This window comes from Panthera pardus, unplaced genomic scaffold, assembly GCF_024362965.1.
Source record: "Panthera pardus isolate Hobbes unplaced genomic scaffold, ASM2436296v1 HiC_scaffold_27, whole genome shotgun sequence".
NCBI lineage: Eukaryota > Metazoa > Chordata > Mammalia > Carnivora > Felidae > Panthera > Panthera pardus.
Genome location: NW_026526843.1, coordinates 89,944,053 through 89,961,084, shown reverse-complemented (window position 1 = coordinate 89,961,084; position 17,032 = coordinate 89,944,053). Strand labels below are relative to the sequence as shown.

The 17,032-nt window shown below is 53.0% G+C and overlaps 1 protein-coding gene across 1 annotated transcript in view; it reads right to left on the bottom strand.

Annotated features, from left to right (window-relative positions):
• Positions 1-13,598, bottom strand: part of LOC109248111 (60S ribosomal protein L28-like) — a 29,205-nt gene extending 15,607 nt beyond the window's left edge. The window contains exons 1-2 of the mRNA XM_019417513.2: positions 13,563-13,598; positions 13,276-13,380 (exon numbers count right to left, since the gene is read on the bottom strand). Of these exons, the coding sequence (XP_019273058.2) occupies positions 13,276-13,380; positions 13,563-13,598 (141 nt within the window). The remainder of the gene's footprint in view (positions 1-13,275; positions 13,381-13,562) is intronic.
• Positions 13,599-17,032: the final 3,434 nt, after the last annotated feature.

Genomic DNA, 17,032 nt, shown 5'->3' with positions numbered 1-17,032 from the left:
GCTCTCTTTCTCGATCCGGGCAATAGTTACACGCACTCATGATTTGGGTCCTTTTCTATATGCGCGCTCTACTTTGATAGTTTACCCACATTTCTTTAAACGCGTATGTATTTAAAATAATAATCACAACTGCAAATCACCCTCCAAAAAGATCGCACCAATTTGCACACGCACCGATAACCCACGTGGGTTCTGCACGTTTACACGTGAGCATGAATTTCACTGCTCCCAGGGGCCTTGGGAGCCCCACACCCTTGGCAACGGCGATGCTGGAAAAGCGGTTTGATTTTTTTTTGCCAATGTGATGGCTTCTGGGGGAAAAAAAAAAGCACCTTCTCATTTTCGTTTTCATTTTCCTAATCACCGGTAGGTTGCCATCGAACTGTTTGTCTGGTTCTTATTTATCTGGAATGGCTATTAACTCTTTGCTGGACGTGTTGCAAGCCTGTTCTCCTGGAGCATCTCTTGTCTTTTCGCCGCGTTCGTGGCACAGCTCAGGGGCCGGCTGAGGCGAGGCAAGCCGTACCAATAAGTGATGCACGCTCGCTCGGGGGCTGTGGCGGGCCCGGGAAGCGCGCCCCCCTCTGCTGGGCTCCCGCCAAGCATTGCCCGGTGGGAAGGTGGGAACCAAGGGTGCCAGATCTAACGATTCTTCAGAGGATGCTGGGAATATACATTTGTATGGGAAAACTTCCAATTTCAAAGCGCTGGCAACTCGTTCAAAAAATCGTAAGCACTAAAAGGAGCTTTGTGTTGTCACATCTGTCCATCTTTTCCTTTATGACTTCTCGGTTCTGTCTCTCTCTCTTTTTTTTTCTTTTAGTCAGTTCAACACTTTATGTTTTACTCTCTAAATCCTTCTCTTTTCAGGATACAGAGAGAAGCTTTTCGTGTTTTTATTCAAGTCTCCTTAATGACAGAAATAAAGGGGAGTACACATATTACTGGACCCAGAGAGTCGAGGAGGTCCCGACCTTGGGGATGTGGGTGACTCAGCCCAGGATGGTCAAAACACCAAAATTAGAACTCCTTCTCATTCTCTCATTTAAGGCCAACGACCTTCCCATATAGTGGGATTTCAAGGGATGAGAATAAAGCGTTTTATTCCACGATGAAACCAGAGGCCCCCGGGAGCAGTGAAATTCATGCTAACGTGTAAATGACTGACTGCAAAACCCCTTCCCGGGATCGGGCGTGCACGTGAGAGCGGGGAGCGAGCAGCTGGTCCCTGCAAGCCTGAAAGTGCAAGAGGATGGCGGAAATGTCACTTCACACTGTCAGCACAGAGCCTGAGGCGGGACTTGAACTCACGCACCGCGAGATCGCGACCTGAGCGGAAATCAAGAGTCACCTGCACATTCCCCACCCATGCTAACGAGCTGCTTGCATTGGCCGATGCAGCACATCTAAAAGCCGCTCTGGGGGTAGAAAAAACTTTCTCTGGCTGCATGGACAGCAGGACCCATCAAGGGACAGAACAGGGGATCACTGGCTGAGGGTGTGGCATAGCTTCTTCCCTTTCTGGCACTGAGATCGGGTGACTGAGACACGGAGCTCACCCAGAGAGCGGGTGCTCATGGGCGTGCATTTATCCCTAACAATCATACCTGCATTTATTGAGTGCCTGGTGTGTGCTGGGACCTGTGCTGAGCACTGTATGTATACCACCTCACCTCCGATAATCCGCGCTCAGCCTGCGAGGTAGGGCTGTCACTCTCAGTGATGGGGTCCAACGGGAACCAGGTGGCACGTATGATCAAACCTCAGGGTTGTATTTCCACCCCCAGGCCGAGCAGGGGTGGCCCTCCATCCCGGCAACTTCTCCAGCCCAGCCTTGCACAGCAGCGGGGCCCAGGTCTCTAAGCTACTGACCTGCCCCCTTCCGTTTGCCTCAGTGGTCCTGCCCTTTTTGCCTTAAGGGTTGGTGTGGATTTCTCCCCACCGCTCCCCTGGTTGAAGACTAAAATGTCCTGAGACACCAGCTAATAATGCGGGTGGGCACCAATCATGTAGGTGCTGGATGGAAAGAGTTTTAAGGTGTGACTTTTCCAGGCCACTCGCATTCATAAAAAGCAGCAGAGACAATATAGTTTATTTTCAGGTTCGAAAAGCAATCATGCCCTTGGTATGGGAAGTCAAAGATGAAAGATATAAAGAAGAAAAGAAAGAAACCTCACCTTACCACTTGAGACCATCATTGTCAACATTTCCAGATGGTTCTTGCCACTCATTTTCATATATTTTTCATAGATATATATATGTACAAATTTTAAATACATTTAATTTTTTAAAATGTTTACTTGTTTATTTTTGAGAGAGAGAGAGAGAGAGAGAGAGAAAGAGAGAGAGAGGAAGTGGGTTAGGGGCAGAGAGAGAGGGAGAGAGAGAATCCCAAGCAGGCCCTGAGCTGATGGTGCAGAGCTTGATCCGGGGCTCGAACCCACGAATGGTGAGATCATGACCTGAGCCGAAGTCGGACACATAACCCACTGAGCCACCCAGGTGCCCAAAATACATACGATCTTTAGGCAAAGTTGAGATCATTCTAGCAATACACCTTCCGAATGGGTGAGCACTTCTGAAAGCATTTCTGATCCCGTGAAGACAAAGGCTTTCTGAGTAAGGTGGGTGGAATCGGGGAGACAGGGAGGCCGTGGGGTCTTTTCAGCGGGGGGTTCTCTAGCCCACCCAGGACATGGTTGCCCCCGGCCCCCTGGGGTGGGGACAGCTGCTTCCTCTGCCTCCTTCTTCAGTGTCACTCACCAGTTCTTGGGAGGGTGGGGAGCCTCCCAGCAGTGTCTGTCTGGGCCAGCGGGGGCCTCTCTGGTGGCACCCCACTCCCCCTCCCTTGTGGGCCAGGTCCCCACAGCCACCCCCGCCACCATGGGTTAGTGTTGGGGGGGCTGTCTCGTGGGGGGACAAATGGGCTGGCTTCTGGCTTCTTGAGGCACTCCAGGGATGGGGGCAGGGCACCCATGGCCCAGGCACTTCCTGCCTCTTGAGAAACAAGCTACCTTTTGGCTGTGACTGTGGAGCTGCTGACCCCCATTAGCTGCTTTCCTAGAAGTGAAAATGGATTTGCTCTGAGCTCTGTCATCCCTGGTGACCCCGGGGCTGGCAGAAGCAGCACCAAGAACACAGGACTGGCCACCAAAAGGAGCCATGCTAACCTGCTCTCAAGGGGACACAAGCTTGCTTCCTTCCTCCAGCGATCTGACAAAGACCCAGTTCTTTTTTTTTTCTTTAATTTTTTTAATGTTTTATTTATTTTTGAGACAGAGAGAGACGGAGCATGAGCAGGGGAGGGGCTGAGAGAGAGGGAGACACAGAATCCCAAGCAGGCTCCAGGCTCCGAGCTGTCAGCACAGAGCCTGACGCGGGGCTCGAACTCACGGACCACGAGATCGTGACCTGAGCCGAAGTCGGACGCTGAACCGACTGAGCCACTCAGGCGCCCCGAGACCGAGTTCTTGAAAGGTAGGAAGGTTTGGTGCTTTGCTGGAAGGCCATCCGTTTATGGGTGACAGCGGAGACCCTGCTGGGCCACAGTGGCTAGAACCAGAGGGACATGGGTTAGAGTCCCAGTTCTGATCCTAGATGCACTGCCATGGACAATTTACTGAACCCCTCGGAGTTCAGTCTCCTCACCAGTAAAGTGGACCAAACAGCACCTCCCGCCCAGGGAGGCTCTGCAGAGTAGATGCTTTGAATTACATACGTAAAGGGGCGCCTGGGTGGCTCAGCGGGTTAAGCGTCCAACTGTTGGTTTCATCTCAACTCATTCGTGAGTTCGAGCCCCACACAGGGCTCTGTGCTGACAGCATGGAGCCTGCTTGGGATTCTCTCTCTCTCTCTCTCTCTCTCTCTCTCTCTCTCTCTCTTTCTCTGTGCTCCTCCCTGACTCACACTGTCTCTCTCAAACTAAATAAATAAATTAAAAAATAAATGATATCCATAAGGCATCGACCATGGTTCCTGAAACAGCAGGTGTTCAGCAAATGATCTTACTGTGTCTTAAATTTTCTTCTCATACCTTTTGGTAACAGATATCATCACCCCATTTTATGGAGGGGGTAGCTGAGGCTGAGAAAGATTAAATAGTCTTTCAGTTATGTATTACTGTCTAACAGCCATCCCAATCCTTAGTGGCTGCAAAGCAGCACTGGGTGATAATGAATGGGCAATAATGTCTCACGATTCTACGCATTAATTGGGTGGTTCTTGGACTCCAGCTGAAGGCTCCTGGGGTCTCTCGTGCGGATACAGTCGGTGGGCAGCTAGATTGGGCTGAAAGGTCAAACAGGGCTTCTCACGCGCCTGGGGGGTCTTAGTGCTGGCTCTTGGCCGGGCTGCCCCGGTGTTTTGCTTTAGGTCTTTTTACCAGGCTAGCTTGGGCTTCCCCCCGCATGGCAGCTGGATTCCAGGACAGAGCGTTCCAAGAGGGCCAACCTCGGCATGTACGTACCTGCCAAGTGTCTGCTTGGCATCGTGCTTGTGAATGTCCTATTGGCCAATGAAAGTCACATGACCAAACCCAGAGCTGACGTGGGAAGGGACGATGTAAGGGCACAGGTGCGGGAAGCATGGGTCATCAGGGGCTGCGCATGTAACAGTCTCAAAAAAAAAAAAAAAAAAAAAAGACTTGCCTAAAATGCCACGTCCACTGAATGGCATAGCTGGGATTTGAACCCAGGGCTGTCTGACTGCAAAATCCACGCTCCTCCTTGCAGGCCAGGCTGAGGCTGGCTCTATGGTAGGCTGGTGTTTATGGCCCAACCACCACAGTCTGCGGGTGGGGTGACTTCCCATCTCTCAGCCCACCCCTGCTACCAGCACTCCATGATGACCTTGAACCTGTCCTGCTCCCCGGATGGAAGAGAAAAAGCACCCTTTTTCTTTCTGCTGGCCCCCCTCTGCCCCTCTCTCTTCCGTGTTGACTGCAGAAAGCTATTCCCGTTTCCTCCAGAGTCCCAGCCAGGGACAGCGGTGGCCCTATCAATTCTGGCCTCTGTGGCCACAGCAGCATCCCGTCTCTGCTGGCCTCAGGGCACACACAGCTCTCTGGACCTCAGCTCCGTTTTCCAGAAGGACTCCTATTGGAAAGCAACGATCACGGGAACAAAAGACAATATCGCGGAAATAAGCCCAGGTTTACAGCACATTGTCCTAATCCCAGTGGACTTCCAGACTGCCACTGTCTCACCTGAGATAGGTCCCCGATCCTGACCCGAGTCTACATGCAGCCAGGGGCTGATTTGAGCTGGCCCCACGGCGGTGACCGTGGTCACCCAGCCGCTTGCTGTTCCTGTCTGCCTCTGTCTGAGTGAGGCCCCGGTCAGTTCCAGCCACCGCTCTGACCTCTACACCCAGCATCTTCGATGGGGAACATCCTTCTCCCTGTCATTCCCTGCTCCTAATTCAGTGTCGGCAGTGAGCCGACATTTCCTATGGCTGAAGTCTCACTCTCCCCTCTTCTTCTTTTTAAACGTTTATTTATTTTTGAGAGAGAGAGAGAGAGAGAGAGGGAGAAAGTGAGCAAGTGCAGGGGAGGGGCAGAGAGAGAGGGAGAGATTGAATCCCAAGCAGGCTCTGAGCCGACAGCGCAGAGCCCGATGCGGGGCTCGAACCCACGCACCGCGAGATCATGACCCGAGCGGAACGCTCAACAGACTGAGCCACCCAGGCGGCCCTCACTCTCCCCTCTTCTTAAGGCCCCAGGAGGGTAAGCCATCCGTTCAAAGCCCTATCATGAGCCGAAGGCAAAGCTGAGGCCTTGAACCTGGATATCTGCAGTACTTTTGCAGGAGCCCCCTGCGCCCCAGCCTGCATTTTTGGAGCCTGAGCAGGGCCCACAGCTGTTCTGCCTCAGCTCAGAGCAAAGGCTAACAAAAAGCAAAACCTCTGGAAAAAAGAGAAAATGTTCTCTGGATGCTGAATTGGTGACCTTAGGGAGGCATGTGTGTGCGTGGTGTGTGTGGGAGGCCTCTGACTTGTGCCCGGGGAAAGGTCACGGTCAATGAGCACGGCTTTGATGGGAGAGGGTCCGAAATGGAGCCCGGGAATTTCATCACACAGCTGCTGGGCTTGGATGCGGGGCCCTCTGTCGGAGCAGGCCGGTGCTCCGGCTGGAAGGGTGACACGCCGAGGTCCTGGGGTACGGAGCTCCCGGGGAGGCGACTGGGTGGGGTGCATGAGGTATCTAGGAATTGGTGGTGCCCTGTGTGGTCTCGCTGAGAGAAGCCAGGCAAAATCTGGCAACCGAGCCGGGGCTCTTGGCTTCGAGCAACAGGAAGCAATTCTGGTTTATTTAAGCAGAAAAGGACTTTATCAAAAGGAACTCGGGGAGTTCACAAAATAATCAGGAGGGCTGGAGAACTGGGTTTGGAAAGCAGGCCACACAAAGGAGACTGTGTGGCGGTCAGGACCATGGCCAAGGTCAGGCCAATCCAATGACAACCCCACTGCCAAGTCTGGGACGCCCCGGCTAACACTGCCACCTGTGGACGTGGATACGGTCCCCGTCATCCCAGAAATGGAATGTCATCGCCACGGTGACTGCCACCCTCCACCAGAATGGACCTCCGGGCTCCCTACATCTCTGCATCACCAACCCCTGCCTGAGTCTTTGATGGGAGCCCCTGATCAGTTGAGCCTACATCAGGAGCCCGCTCAGGGCAACGAAGGCAGCCGAGGAAAGTGACTATTGGGCATTTTTTAACTTCTCTGGGGAGAGGCGACCAGGAGGATGGAGAATGTCATCAATGCGGTTGTGGGGACTGGACGCCGGTCAGCCATGTACCTACCTCACCTGGAAAAATGTAGGGCAGCTTTCCCCAGCGAGCGCTAGAGAATTGCATGCCTCCGGGAACAGCCTGAGTGTATCTTTTATCTTCCGGTCCTCCAGATGGTAATGGAAGTGTGTGTGTGTGTGTGTGTGTGTTTAAGGACACCTTATGTGACAGTGGTCAGGAACCCCGGGTTCGATTCTGAGTTCCCTCTGCCTGCCGACCTCAGACGAGCTGTTCTCTATCTTGGGGTCCCTGTTAGCCCTTGACCGGCTGCTGTTCAGCCCTCGAGGAAGCAGAAGGTGTGCAAGTAACCTCTGCTGCACTCTGGGCTCTGCGGCCAAAAGATGCACCACGACTGCCAAAGCCACAAATGGAATGGGGCCATTGGCGCCCCTGCAACAGACGAGAGTGCAGGTTGTGGGGTCAGAGAGATGGGGGTAAACAGCCAGATGACCTCGCACAGGTTCCTTAACTTCTCTGACCCTTTGTTCCTTATCTGCCAAATGGGGACGAGGTGGTAGGCGCCCAGCCTCCATTCCAGCCTGGTCCCATGGTACCGTCATGTCCTGCAGAGGCGGGAGGGCTCAAAACTGCAGCTCCCAGACACCCCCGCAGCTGGAGCTGTGGATAAGAATTACATTTCCCCAGTTAAGGGCGCCGGGGCGGCTCAGTTTGTTGAGCATCCGACCTCGGCTCAGGTCATGATCTCGCGGTTCGTGAAGTCGAGCCCCCTGTCGGGGTCTGTGATGTCAGCGCAGACCCTGGAGCCGGCTTCGGATCCTCTGTCCCCTTCTCTCTCTCTGCCCCTCCCCCGCTCACACTTGCTCTCAAAACTAAACAAACGTTAAAAACATATTTTAAAACATTTCACGAATTAGATTCACTTGCGTAAGGCTAGGAAGGCAGCAGCGAGGCAGAGACTACTTTCTCGCCGCTCTGGCTGTTGCTGCTGAAGACACCGAGCATGTGTTGATCGTGTGTATGTGTGTATGCGCGTGTGTGTGTGTTGTGTGACAGCATTCTAGTGTTCGTTGGCCACCAGCTTTGTGGGTGTTAAGAGATGTTGTGGTGGCCGCAGCTCCCCAAGCCTGGAAGGCAGCTACGCGATGTGCTCTTGAAATCAACATCTCTGTGGGTGGTCCCCTCCCTCCCCACCTTCCGGTTGGTGACAGCAATGGCAGCAGTCTCGGTGGCACAGCTCAGCGGTGTGATGGGAGCCCAGAGCCGGCTCCGCTGGCCCTTCCGGTGATTTTGTAAGCACCTGATTTCCTGTATTAAATCTCTTCTTGCTTAAAATAGCTGGAGAGGTTTTCTGTTTCCTGCCACGGAATCCTGACTGCTATAGAGGTAACACCCCCATCGCTCCCGCCGTTCTTGAAATGCCAGGAGACGGTGGATGCTACCCAGCTTTGTACACTGAAAAGCCCATTATGTGGGTTAGGTATTTTGCAAGGAAGGGTCTCCCTCTTGTCAGGGGAGACTAAAGTTTATGTGCTCCCGGTGGGTTCTTTTACCTAGAGCTACTGGGCACAGGGCAATCTGAAAGAATTTGGGTAATTTGGGGGGATTGCCTGCTTTGGGAGGCCACAAGGGTTCTCCTGCGCATTCAGGGGGAATTCTGCCCCTCTGTCCTCCGTTAGAGCGATGATTGACCCCAGAGGCAGCTGGGAAAGGTGGCAGGCTTTCTGGTGTGAGCCTGCGAGGCCAGCTACCCCCGGATTCTCCCCTACAGGTAGGTGCCTGGGCTCCCCGATTAACTCCACTGGTTTGTGGTCAAGCTCACTTTAATTCCTCCCTCCCCGCCCCCCCCCCCCCCCCCGCCCCGTTAAATCTTTGTATTTACAAACCATCCCATCACCTCCCATCAGGTGTGAAGGATCTCACATTCTCATGGTCATGGCCTTGGCCCCACCAGTGGAAGTCTTTCTAGAGAAAAGAACTGACAGAATGTAGATTCTTTGGCGTTGCTTGGGAAGAAGTTCAAAGTACAGGGGCGCCCAGGGGCGCCTGGGTGGCCCAGTTGGTTAAGCCTCTGACTTCAACTCAGGTCATGATCTCATAGTTCGTGGGTTCGAGCCCCACATTGGGCTCCGTGCTGACAGCGTGGAACCTGCTTGGTCTCCCTCCCTCTCTCTCTCTGCCCCTCCCCCCCCCGCCTGAAAATAAATAAACTTTAAAAATAAACAAATAAAACTTAAAAAAAAATACAGGGGGCCCAGAGGCTGAGGTTGGGGAGACTGGGCAACCGCAGCATAAGGGCCCTGGGTACTGAGGGAGGAGAGGAAGAGGGAACTAGGGGAAAGGGCACAAAAGTAAGGGGGGGTGTTTCTTGCAGACCCCCCTACTGTGTTCAGTGAACACATTGCTTTTCCCCCTCAGAGATCCGAACCCCTCACTCTCTTGCTTTTCCTTCATCCTATTTCCTGCCACAATGCGGGGAGCGCCTGTGGTGGCAGGGGCCAGGCAGGTGGCCCCGGGGGGCTCTGGAGCTGGGTGGAAGCCGGCCGGGCTTGGCTGCCAGAACAATCCAGGCCCCACTCCAGCCCATCAGGGGGCTTGAGGCTGAGTGGGCGAGATAAACTCTTTCAGTGGTTTTCAGGAGCCCTAATCAATTGCGAGGCAGGGCGCAGCCCTCGGGGGACAGATAAAGCCAGCCCTGCGCTCCAAGCCCGGTTGCAGCCAACGTTTGTGTGGTTTGAACTTTTGTGTGGTTTGGACAAGTTCGCTGGGCTTTGCTGGAGTGGTTTACTCTGCTTCCAAATGGCAGTACAGAGAGGCGAACGGGCTTGGACCCCACAAGCCACCCCTGAGATGGGAGGGGTGGCCTGTCCTCTCTCCCCATTAGGTCCTACAGGCTCAGGGGGGAAAGAGAGGCTGGGCGTGTCCGGGCCGTATCCCTGACTCTGGCCAGTGGTGCGGGGTGTAGACGGTTTTAGAAACGCTCCCTCACCCAAGGCGGGCCAGCCCTTGGGGTTGGAGAGTTGAGCTGCTGCCGGTGTGAGTCTTTGCTCCTGCTTCTAAACTAGAAAGTCCGATGCCCATTTTCGGATTCCATCTTCGGCCGGGGGGCGCCTCCGGGACGCGCAGTCACCCCGCGCGGAGGAAGCCCTGGACGCTGGGGACACCGCCTGGAGCCTCCGCGCATAGCACCGGGCCGGTTTTCCTTCCAGCTTGAGGTTTCTCGGTTAACCTCTAAGGTGCCGGAAGATCCAGAACGCTCGCGGGCAGGCCTTTGGCTGGCTCCGGGCGAGGCTGGGCACCCCAGATCAGATCGCCGGCGGGCACTCCACGCGCCAATGTGTGCCGCACTTGCTTGCGGGAGAGCGAGGCTGCCCAGCGAGGTGCACCGACGCTGGGCCCGTAGGGACCCATCTGACAATGCCCTGTCCCCTGGGAAGCCTGTGCCAGCCTACAGGGGCCACAGCAAAATAGAACCGGGAACATGTGCTGCTTGGGAAGCACACTCGGGCACCTGGCGTATCTCAGTGATGATCACACCCTCCAGGGACCTTCCTGCTTCCACAGAAGGTGGGGACAGAGAGAGAGAGGCGCGCATGGAGAGAAAGGGAAGTGGGAAGAAACTGGTCACGGAGGAGGCTATTTTTATTCTTTGCTACAGCTGCGCGCATTTCTCTGACCAGCTAGGCAGCAAAAATTAGACCGGCTCCCGCTGAAAACAGGCCCTAAACTGCCGGGGGGGGGGGGCGGTGAGCTGGGCCAGGGGGGTGTGAGGTGTGCAGGACAGGGGTGGAGAGGGGGAAATCCCCGAGAACCCAGCAAACCGGTCTCCAGAAGCCCTCACTGTGCAGAACTACCCCCTTCTTGCTGCCCCCCTGCCCTGGATGCCTCAGCCTGAAGCTCAGCTCTCAGAAGTGGGGCGTCCTTTCCCTTCTGTGTGACATCTTGGGCATGACGACACAGTCAAGACTGGAGATTTGTTCATCAGTGTCTTCTGCCGTTAGGCCTCGGAAGACAGCCTTATACCCCTTCCGGCAGGTGACAAGACTGCCTGGGTGATGTCAATTACCATGGTCACCCCAGCACCTGGAGAAGCTGGCACATGTCCTAAACAGGGAACCAAGGTTGGGGGTGAGGGCCCTCGAGCTGGAATCCTTTGGGATCATGATTGTCCAGGTCAGCAGTTCCCTGAGACCTTTTCAGACCGTCTCCCTGAGACCTTTTCAGACCGTCTCCCTGAGACAGTCACAAAACTCCATGAGGCTGGATTTTCTTCATCTACGGCCACCAAAACCACGTATCACAACAGATTAGATGCCGAAGCAGCTACAAGAAAGCAGCTGTCTTCTTGTTGAGCCAGGTATTAAAGAGGTTTGCAAAAATGTAAGACAATGCCGCGTCACCCTGTAAATGTTTGTTGTTTTTGTTAGTTTCAGAGGCTAGCTCTGTCTTCATTAACTTGTGCTGTTGATGTTCACGTGTTAGTTACCTGTTGCTGTATAACAAATTACCCCCAAACTTAGTGGCTGAAAACAACAGACATTTCTTTTCTCCCCATTTCTGCAGGTCCGGAATCTGGGAGCAGCTGGCTTAGCCGGGTGGTTCTGGCTCAGGGTCTTTCGATCAAGCTGTGGTCCAGGGCTTCGGTCAGCTCCAAGGTCACCCAGGGAAGGGAAGCCCTCCACCTTCAGGCTCACTCGTGTGCCTCAGTTCCTTGCCGCGTGGGCCTCTCCACAGGGCCGCCTGGTGATGTGGCACCTGGCTTCCCCCAGCGAAAGTGAAAGTGGGTACCGCGGTCCTTTTATTATCTGACTGCGGAGGTGATCACGTTCAAAGGGAAGGGGTGACTCACGGGCATGGGCGACGGAAGGCACGGGTCATTTGGCATCACCTCAGAGGCTGCTTGCCTCGCATACGATAGGTTCATTATTGTTCCTTTTATATAAATTCATAAATAGTCTAAACTTCTCAGTTTTCATTTTTAATGTGGGGAACGTTGATGGATATGGTCAATGTAAACAAAAGCTTTTGGGCGTCCTCGATAATAAATAAAAGAGGGGTCCCAAGAACTAATGGCTTGAGAACTGTTGATGTAGGTGTTATGACGTGTACAGGAGAAGTACCTTGGTAACATGAAAGCCAGTCCACCCACCCACGTATCCACCCACCGTCCATCCATCCGTCCTTCCTTCTATCCACCTGTCCCCCTTTCCTTCCTTCCTTCCTTCCTTTCTTTCTTCCTTCCTCCCTCCCTCCCTCCCTTCCTCCCTTCCTTTAAAAATTTTTTTAAATGTTTATTTACATTTTTGAGAGAGACAGAGCACGAGTGGGGGAAGGGAAGAGAGAGAGGGAGACACAGATTCCAAAGCAGGCTCCAGGCTCTGAGCTGTCAGTACAGAGCCCGACGCGGGGTTCAAACCCACGAACCATGAGATCATGACCTGAGCTGAAGTCGGACACTCAACCGACTGAGCCACCCAGGCGCCCCTCTTTTTAATTTTTTTTAATGCATGCATCCATCTTTCTTTCCATCCATCCCTCTGTCCTTCCATGCATCCATTTTTCCATCCATCCACTCATCCATCCATCCATCCGTCCATCCGTCCTTGCATCTATCTACCCGCTCACTTATCCACTCATACAGGCAATCAAGATATTCCAACCAATAGGTTAGGACTGGTGCTTTAACGGTGAACAAGGCTGCCAGTGACTGCCCTATGGGACTTATAACATTTAAACGGATGACTCAATTAACAAATAAATAAGATGAATTTTTAAATAATAGCTTCAGGTTGTGATAGTTTGAAACCCCAAAGCCCGGAGCCCAGGGAAGCAGGTACTCTCAAACTGGCACCATGTTGGGAGGTGACATCATAAGGGGCCCAGACTGGGGGTGTGGTGGGCCCAGGGTGTAGGGTCCAGCGAGCAGGGAATGTGTTCGGCCGTGGTCAGATGCACGTGAGGTCCTAGCGTATCTGGTGTATCTCAGGCTCTTCGTGCCTAGTTAATCAGTGACTGGGGGTCTGCGGGTGAGAGATGTCAAGGGAACAAGGTAGCCCATGTGGGCAGAGTTTCAATTTCTTGGCTCAGTTTCCCTTTTCTTTTTTTTTTTTTTAATTTTTTTTATTAAAAAAATTTTTTTTTTTAACGTTTATTTATTTTTGAGACAGAGAGACACAGAGCATGAACAGGGGAGGAGCAGAGAGAGAGGGAGACACAGAATCCGAAACAGGCTCCAGGCTCTGAGCTGTCAGCACAGAGCCCGACACGGGGCTCGAACTCACGGACCGTGAGATCATGACCTGAGCCGAAGTCAGACGCTTAACCGACCGAGCCACCCAGGCGCCCCTCAGTTTCCCTTTTCTTGATGGAGGGTCTCCTTCCGGTGCTGACCTGACGTGCTCTGGCTTTTATGTTGATCCTGGAGACTCCTCGGCAACTTGCAGCGTCCCCCGCAAATCCCTGTGCCAGACCACCACCATTTGTTAGTCCCCACGGAGAATGCTAAGGTTCACGGGTAGCGCCTCACCCCACCACCCCCAAATATGTGAAGACTGGGTTCTTTTATCTTCTTGCCGCTGACACCTTGGAAGTTTGAACTGGTGATCTTCCGGTAGGAAGAAGTAGGGAAAGTCTGGGCCAGAGAGAGGCAGCAAAATCCAGACTGGAGATACAAAGAGGCTGGGCTCTGGGACAAGAAAAGCAGAGGTGGGTGGCCAGAATGGAAGGAACCCATGGGGGACGATCTTTCCAACTTCGAAGCCTGACCTTGGCCAGCTCTGCTCTGAAAGTCAGCTAAGGTAGAAGCCCCCCTACCCCACCGCAGTCCTTCTTCCGGCCCCCGAAAGCCATCGAGCATCTTAAAGAGGAAATGTGTCCCCTGACTCAGTGTTTACATGGTGTGACTTGTGTTCCAGAAGGCTAGGAGGCTCGTGCCCTCAGGGAGCACGGCAGGCTTGAATCAGTTATACCTCCTTTTGCTGACTGTGCCCCAACCAGCGGGCTCCAGAAAGACCAAGCCAGGGGGCGCCTGGATGGCTCAGTTGGTTAAGCATCTGACTCTTGATCTTGGCTGAGGTCATGATCTCACAGTTCGTGAGTTCGAGCCCTGCCTCAGGCTCTATGTTGATGATGCGGAGCCCCTTTTGGAATTCTCTCTCTCCCTCTCTCTCTGCCCCTCCTGCACTTGCATGCCTGTGCGCACGCTCTCTCTCTCAAAATAAATAAATAAACTAAAAAAAGAAAGAAAGACCAGACCTCTTTACAACGGCATATGGCGAGAAAGGTTGGGTTTTTTTTTGTTTGTTTGTTTGTTTGTTTTTTTTGGCGGGGAGGGTGTTGTTAGAATGTGGCCTCTCTGTGGCCTTGCACAATTCTTCCAGAACAGTCTTCTCCATGATGGACCACTGGTGGCTTCAGGCCTCAGGTTGGAATGTCGGCTGTGTCTCTGCTAAAACAATGTGCATGTTTGCGGGCAATTCACCTCTTATTTGGCTCTTAAGCCCTTTCAGGAGAGAATGGGGTGTTACCTTTGGTTTCAAGCCTGGTCGCGGGTTAAAATTGTGAACTAATAATGGCCAGCTCAGTTGCCTGATATCAGTGGATTGCCAAGTGTGGTCCAGAGCCAGCAGTATCTGTATCACCTGGGAACTTACTAGAAATGTGAATTCGCAGAGCTCACCTTGGATCCACTGAGTCAGAATCTTTGGGAGTGGGGGGCGGCTTGGGAATCTATTTGTAGCAAGCCCTCCAGCTAATTCTGATGCTCTTTCGAGTCCAAGTTTGAGAGCACTGTTTTATTTGTTTATTTACTTACTTAGCTTATTTGAGAGAGAAAGGACGCATGTGTGCGAGTGGGGGAGGGGCAGAGGGAGAGGGTGAGAGAGAGAATCCCAGGCAGGCTCCGAACCTTCAGCGCGAAGCCCGGTGTGGTGCTCGAACTTTCCAACTGGGAGATCGTGACCTGAGCTGAAGTCAGATGCTTAACTGACTGAGCCACTCAGGCGCTCCCCACCCCCCACCTCCACCCCCTACAGAGAAAGAGAGAGAATCTTAAAAAAAAATTTTTTTTAACGTTTATTTATTTTTGAGACAGAGAGAGACAGAGCATGAGCAGGGGAGGGGCAGAGAGAGAGAGGGAGACACAGAACCCAAAGCAGGCTCCAGGCTCTGAGCTGTCAGCACAGAGCCCGACGCGGGGCTCGAACTCACGAACCGCGAGATCGTGACCTGACCCGAAATCAAGAGTCGGATGCTTGACCTAGAGCCACTGTTTCATTCAGCTTATTATCCCCATGTATCAGATGAAGAAAATGACGTTCAGAGGGTCTAAGTAACTACCAAGGTCATGCGTCCAGCAAGTGAGGTGCTGGGACTCGAACCCAGGTCTTCTGTTAGAGGGACTATGTTTTCTTCTCTCATTTCTCCCACTCCCTCCCTCGCTGTCTTCGCCCGTCTCTCTTCCTTCAGTCTGGATCTTCAATCCCAGAGGTGCTCAGTTTGGCTGTATATGGCCATCGCCTGGGGGGGCTTTAAAAACCAATATTGCTGTTAGGGGTTCCACCCTAGGAAACCCTATCTCTGGGGGTGTGACTTCAGCGTCTGTACTGTTTCTGATGAATGCATTGGCACTAAGGTGTTAGTAATTGGATGTGTTACCTTTCTCAGGGTATCTGCGTGTGAAAAAAAGAACGAAGGGCATAAAATAATGAATTGCATAAGCGTCCTAGCGAGTGGGAGAGACCAGCTTTTGATCTCATCTCTCCCACTTACCCCAGATTTATTGCCGTCACACATCCCGCTAGGAATGTACCCGGCAGTCTTGGCTGAGATTTCTGAATATACCGTGTCTTTTCGAGGGGATTTTTTGGGCTAGAAGAGCTTGAGCAAATCATATTTCAATGCCCTTAAGCCATCAGCTTTGCCCACAGAGGGCTGAATTTCTAAAACTAGTAACAGCCAGTCAGTTCCATGGTACCTACCGAGCAAAACCAAAATTAAGAAAAAAAAAAATTTTTTTTGAAGCGTTCAGGAATGAATGCCAAGGGTGTCCTTCCCTGTCAGCCCTCTGCCAGCACCCATCTAGACGCAGCCACAGAAATCGAGGTGGCACCCAAGCCATACGTGACATGAGAGTCCCTTCCCAGACCCCAATTCAATCAAATCACGAGACTCCCACAGCATGGCTATTTCTAGAACAGGGCAAGATTGAAATATTGACCCAGGCTGGAGCACCCCCGCCTTTTAAAATTGCCATCACCGTTTGATTTTGAAAAGTGGGAGAGAAATAAAATGATTTTTTTTTTTTTTAATGGCAACTCTGTCCCTACCCCGCTTCCTGCACCTGGTGGGGGACACGGCGCATCTCTGCCCTTCAGGAAATAGCCCACTTGTCGGCAGCCGGGCTCCCAGGAAGAAAGGCCTGGGTTCATTACCACAGCATCAACCCTGACACGTTCCACCCGGGCCACCTCCCCCAGACTCCTCAGTTCACACCCCGAATGAAGTGTAATTGGACCTGGACACCTTTGAAGTCCCCGAGCAGATTGCCAGCAGTTTGAAATGTCCTTGATTTGCATGGCGAGGACCTGGTTGGAGGTGACTTTTTCCCACAGTTTCAAAGACAGAATTATTTTAAGTGACATTCCCCAGCCAGGAGGAGTTACCATGGAAGGAATCGAGATTCTCAAAGCCAAAAAAAGAAAAGGTAAAATAAGTCTGCGGGTCTGATTAATCTCTAAATTGCCCTTTCGCCCAGTTGTCCTTCTGCGACGGCCACAGCCGAGGCCGTTGTTTCTTCTGAAACTTCTTCTCGGGTCCCTGACCCGGGGAATAAGAAGGATGCAGGGGACTTGGCTAGGAGGCTCTGAGGGCCCCGCAGGCCGCCGTCGGACCTGAAGCAAGAAAACAAGGCCTGGCGCAGGCCGGCGGGTCGATGAGGGAGGCCGTGTGTGCATTGGAGATTGTTTTTCCTCCCAGCTGAGCCTGGAATGCTTTGCAGAACTCACGCACGTCCCACAACTCAGCGTGCCTGTGTGCACTGTGGGTCTAAAGCTTGCTGGTTTCCCGCGGCCCACAGAGGGGCCTGCCTGGCGGAGCTATGCCTGCGGCCCGACGTGGGCAGTTGTCGAGCCCATAAGGAGCCCGCCTGGCGGTCTGCTTTGCCCTGGGAAGCGGCCCTCCCCGACTTTGCTGCTGCCGCCGCCCCCCTCCCGCAACTCATCTGCTTCTGTGAGTTTTCTCAGGGGTAGCCATCCTCCAAAGCAAATGATCCACTTTCCCTTGGA